This window comes from Ailuropoda melanoleuca, chromosome 16, assembly GCF_002007445.2.
Source record: "Ailuropoda melanoleuca isolate Jingjing chromosome 16, ASM200744v2, whole genome shotgun sequence".
Taxonomy (NCBI): domain Eukaryota; kingdom Metazoa; phylum Chordata; class Mammalia; order Carnivora; family Ursidae; genus Ailuropoda; species Ailuropoda melanoleuca.
The window spans coordinates 89925356-89931059 of NC_048233.1; the positions used below are offsets into that span (position 1 = coordinate 89925356).

The following is a 5704-nucleotide window of genomic DNA, read 5'->3' on the forward strand; positions in this document are numbered from 1 at the left end:
CACAGGGCGCTCGGCTGGCTCTGAGCCAGCAGGGAGGGGCTGCCCTTCCCGGCCCTGGGCTGCGGAAGCTTCCAGGCTGCCTTGACGGGGCTCGGGGGCCGCGGGACTGCGTTCTCCACACGGCCAGCCAGGTCCTGGAGGAGCAGACCCAGGGCTCAATGTCCTGTGCTCTGGGCGGGGTCGTGGAGCTGCCCCTGGGCATGCGGGGACGGAGCCAGCACATGGATGAAGACCCTTGGAGCCCTTCCCCTGTTGATCGGAGGACAGCGTGGAGACCTTCTTCTCCCAGCCCCTCACAGGGACCCTGAAACCGGGCAGGAATTCAGAAGCAGGCACAGTAGACAGGGTCTCTGATCAAGACACTGCGTTCTGCCTTCCCTCTCCCACACGGTTCTAGACAGTCCATCCTGGTGGCCAGGGTGCCCAGGGGAAGAGAGCCACAAGCATGTCCCATACCCCTGACCCCAAACCCTGAGTGGGTACGATTTGTAGGAGCCGCTCGGCACTGTGAGAGGAGCTGGCTGGGAGCAGAGCAGGCTGCCAGGCAGACACGACCTCACGTCCCCAGGGCAAAGCAGAAAGAAACGGACCAAGATTGCAGGAGGAAGGCTATGATCCACTCACATTCGTAGTGGGGAGCTCTGTGCAAATGTGTAAGGACTGAAGGGCCCACCAGCAGGACCCATCTCCCTGCCACTCCGGAAGGGGTTGGCTCATGTCTGGCCAGATCATCACTGTCCCCGGATTGCGGGTCTCAGCCCAGGTGCACGTCACTGGTTGCAGCCGCCCAGTGAGGTGGGGGCAAAATGTGGGGAACAGAGGGAGAGGAGAGTCTAGGCCAGGGAGGCTGGCCCTGGAAGGACAGAAGCCTGGACAGCTCTGCCTCTGTGCATCTTTGAGCCCCGCCCCTGTCCCTGGTATCACACGCCCTGGCCACCTCCTGACTCATCGTCAGCATCACCCACCGCCAGGCGCACCTTTGCCTCCAGGCCTGTGTACTGAGCTCTGGGCTCCGCTGTATGGGGACTGCGTTGTGTGAGTGAGTGTGTGTGAGTGTGCATGTATGCACAAGCGTGTGTGCCCATGTAGCTGTGAGTGCATGTGTACGAGTGTGTATGGATGTGAACGTGTAAGTATAATTGCATGTGTGAACGTGTGGGCTTGAGTGTGTGGGTGTGAGTGTGCATGCGTGTGTGTACGTGTGCATGTGTCATGTGTGAGCTTGAGTGTGTGCGTGCATATAGGTACAATTGTGTGTGTGAGTGTGCATGTAATTAAATGCACTGTGTGAGTGTGCATGGGTGTGCACGAGTGTGCGTGCCTGCGTGTGCTGTGGAGGCAGCAAAGGGAAGGGGGCCCTAGACATTGGGAGGGTGGAGGCTCTGGGCCGACCTCAGCTCTGGCTCCACTGGGACAGGGCCAAGCAGAGGGCAGAGCTGTGGGGGCAGCTGGCGGGGCTCTGCCTCCCCTGGTGCCCTCTTGCCGTGCCCTGACAGTGGCCTGTGGACTCGAGTCTGGCTGCATGGGCTCCTGTCCGGAAGCTGTGCCCTCCTCCCCTTGGCTCGGCTGTGGGCACCGGCTGGCACAGGGCAGGCCCATCTGGTGCAGGGTGTAGGTAGGTCACAGATTTCTGAATGGCACAGGATTTGCACTGGGGGGAGGTGAGTAGGAATTAGTGCTTCTGAGGGGCAGAAGGGAGCTCACAATGACTCTATCCTGGGGCTGCTCCCCCATGTCCTTCCTGGGGGACAGCCAGGGCAGAAATGCTTGAGGCTTGCCAGGGAAGAGGGTGCAAGGTGAGTTGTGGGGGGGGGGTGCGGAACCGGCTGGCTCAGACTCCTGCACCTGGGAATATGTCCATCTGTCCATCCAGCTGCATGTCGCCTGGCTTGCTGCACCCTACACCATTTGTAGCCAGTCATGGGCACTTCCAAGGGCACCTAACAGGTCAGAAGGCCTTGGCCAAATTCCCAACTTGGTCCCTTAAGAGCAAAGAGCTCTTGACAAGCCACCTTCATCTGAGCTCATTCCTTCATCTGTTAACAAAACACGTTGAAATGAAACGATGTTCAAGTCAGCACACCTGAGCAGGGCAGAGGCTGGCATTCAGTGGGTGTGAAACCAACATTGTGTCCCTGTCTGCCTTCAGCTGTCCGTCCACCCATCAAACCAGCCAGCCAGCCTCTCCACCCACATGGGCCAGTTCAGTTCAGTGCACTCTGGGTCAGCAACACAGATTGTAGCCTTCTGGTGCTTAGCCTAGTGTCCAGGGAAGGCAGAGACACAGAACGTCGACTCTCCACTCTTGCAGGAGACACGAGCTACTCATAATGACCACTGGCTCCCCCTTGTTAACTGAATAAAGGCCAGAGTCCTCATCTCGGCATTCAAGGCTCTTCAAGATCCATTCTCAGCCATTTCCTAGCCTCACCACACACGCCCTGCCCAGCCTTTCCATGAGCACACCTCGGTTCGCAACGTGCTATTCTCGCAGACTGAGGGTTTTCCACCCACAAAGACTCTACTGACTCCCTCTGGCCGAGCCCCCACTCCCTGGCAGAGACTCCTTGCCCCAGTCATGGCTGCCCACCCCACCAGAACCATCCCTTCATCTTGCTGTCACTGGTGCCAAGGCAGGACTGACCACAGTAGGGGTCAAAGGGTGTTGTATGAATGGGTGGATGGACAGAGGACACCCCCAAGGTGGAAGAAGTGCCATAGTGTTTCAGAAGAAGAATACTTCATTCCTGATTTGGGACGAGTTTGGAGCCGGGCATGGGAGACTTATGGGAGGACGCATCGTTTTTACTGGGCAAGGGGGGTAAGGAGACAGGTATTCCAGATGGAGAAAAAATCATAAACCAGGACCTGAGGATGGGGCAATCAGGGAGGCTTGGACAAGAGGATAGTCCTGGAAAGCCGGACACAGCCATGCAAGGAGGGTTTGAAAAATTATGTGAAGGGTTTGGATTTCATCATGTGGAAGACACAGAAGGGAAAGATACGGTCATAGCTGTTAAATCTGCAACCAATGCGAAGGAAGGGGCCAAAAGAAGCCCAGAGGCCGAGAAAAGTCAGGGCCCCAGTGTGGTGCCCAGGAAAAGGAGCACATGGCTTGAATTGGGGCAGGGAGGGCGGGCAGGAGAGGAGGAGCAGATATAATGACATGGTGCCCGCTCAGTGTGGGCCTACGAGGTTGTGGACTTCCCAGTAACAGGGAAGTAAAAAAGATTGATTAGGAGGGGGGATACTGGGCCAGTTTTTGTACATGCATATTTGCCCATTACTTGTTTTCTGAATATTAACATCATCCACCCATCCAGCCACCCAACCTTCCATCCATCCATCCATCCACCCATCCTTCCATCCATCCATCCAGCCACCCATCCTTCCAACCTTCCATCCATCCATCCATCCACCCATCCTTCCACCCATCCATCCACCCATCCATCCACCCATCTAACCATCCACCCATCCACCCATCATCCCTTATCTCTTAAAAGAGATCCATCCTCTTTTACTCCCTTCAAGCCATCCAAATAGTCAACCAACCCTCCATTCATCTGTGTTTATACATGTTCCTTATGCATCCTCCTCCCTTCCCTACTTCTCCCCATCTTATCTCACCTATTTTATACATCAATGCACTTAATTATTTAGCTAACCTCAATTTCTAAGTAACTTTCTCCATCTTACTTACCCATTCTACCTGTCAGCCATCCATCCATCCTCTGACCCAACACATCAATACATCCATTCATCCTTCAAGCCATCTGCCATCCCTTCTGAGCCATGTGCATCCATCACCAGGTACCTGTCTTCACACTCATCCTTGCTCACACATACTCTGTTACCCCTTAAGTCATCTCATCCATCTCTGTGCTCTATACACTATCGTTTCTTTCTGTTCTCCCTGCCTTCTCATCCGTCCACATATCCAATTACACTTCTTTGAACTTTGTGGAAGAAGAAAGAGCTGAAGAGAAGGAAATCCTAAGATTTATCCTAGATGAGGGTGGCCTCCTCCTTGGGAACATCTCTTCATAACCAGAGAATCTTGGAAATTGGTCCAGCTCTGCCCATACCCACTGTCTTCCTAGGATTTCCTAGGCTCCAAACTATTCCCTGTATCTCAACATCCCTTCCAGGTGACTGTAGGGACTTCCACCTATTCCAACGAGGCATAGTGCCTATTCTCAGGTAATCCCTGCTAATTTTAGATTAGGAACCCTGTCCGGAGTAGAGGTCACTTACATCTTCCATTGTCTGATCATATAACTCTCTGAGAACGACTTCCTCCTTTATCTTCTATATTTGTTTATTGATTCCAGCTGTATTGAGATACAATTGACGTGCGACATTGTGTAAACCCCATGTGTACCATACGATGATATGACACATGTGGATGCTGCAAGATGATTGCCACAAGGGGGTCGTTCCCACACCCGTCACCTCACGTAATTCTCATTTTTGAGGTTTGTAGCTTTTGGTGGTAAGAACACTTACGATGTGCTCTCAGCCAACTTTCGATCAAATAATAGAGTATTGTTGACAATCCTATGTTATGTCAAATAATTTCAGATTTACTGAAAAGTTGCAAAAAAGAAAACACAAAGAATTCCTGTGTGTGCTTTGCACAGATGTTCCCAGGACTAGCCTTTTTCTTCTCTCTGGCCGCCGGCCTCACCTCCTCCCTCTGGCCTCAGGTTCGGGACAAGAAGCTTCTCAACGACCTGAATGGAGCAGTGGAAGACGCCAAGACAGCCCGGCTGTTCAACATCACCAGCTCCGCCCTGGCCGCGTCCTGCATCATCCTGGTCCTTGTCTTCCTGAGGTACCCGCTCACCGACTACTGAGGCCCCCGGGCACCGCCGGCCGTGGAGACAAAGCGCTGGGACACGTTTGTTTTCACCACTGATACGACACGGGATGCTGTGTGGTTGGGGCAGAGCAGGGCACGTGCCCTGGAGCCCCCCTGAAGCTGTGACCCGGGCAGCGAGGCCGCCAGAAGCTCCGTACAGTACGGGGGCCGCGAGCTTCGGGCCAGCCCACCCTCTCTGCCTCCTGACCCTCTGCCTCTGCCTGTTTCTGGGGTCTGTGGGCGTCTCCTTTGCTGCTGCACCCTGGCTTCCACTGGCTGCCCTCCCTGCCCTCCTGTGCCCACCCCCGGCTCCTGGGGCCCCTCTGACCCGACACCCAGCAAGAAGGCTTCTGTGGGAGCTTCCCAGTGTGAGGGGGCTGCCAGCATCTGGGGACTCACTCTGTCTTCCCCGACCCCAGCTCCCCAAGCTATGACCCTGCTCAGAGTCTCGTATCTGTGAACTTTCAATAAAGTACATGTCTGGCTCCAGGCCAGCCTCTGTCCCACGGCCAAGCAGGGCATGGGGGGAATTTGGTGGCTTTGGGGACCCCACTGTGGCACTCTCCAGTGGTCCAGGCCACCAGTGCTGACTGCAGGGGAAGGTCTGCTCCATGACCTGGCAGTCTTCTGCCCACGATGCAAGGGGACTGAGGGGGGCTTTGGCAGAGGGAGCCCCAAACACGAGCCCCCCTGGGGGTTAGGCAGCACGAACACAGCTTCCCGCCAGGCTGTAAGTTAGAGCGAAGAAACCAGCGCATCCCCTGGGAGGGTACAGAGTCCCTGTGGCACGGGGTCATGGTCCTCGCGGCACGGGGTCATGGCCGGTCTGGGAAACCAGAGGAA

The 5704-nt window shown here is 55.2% G+C and overlaps 1 protein-coding gene across 1 annotated transcript in view; it reads left to right on the top strand.

Annotated features, from left to right (window-relative positions):
* Window positions 1-5344, top strand: part of IFITM10 (interferon induced transmembrane protein 10) — a 7828-nt gene extending 2484 nt beyond the window's left edge. The window contains exon 4 of the mRNA XM_034644855.1: window positions 4707-5344. Coding sequence (XP_034500746.1) covers window positions 4707-4856 — 150 coding nt within the window. The 3' untranslated portion in view covers window positions 4857-5344. The remainder of the gene's footprint in view (window positions 1-4706) is intronic.
* The last annotated feature ends 360 nt before the right edge of the window (window positions 5345-5704 follow it).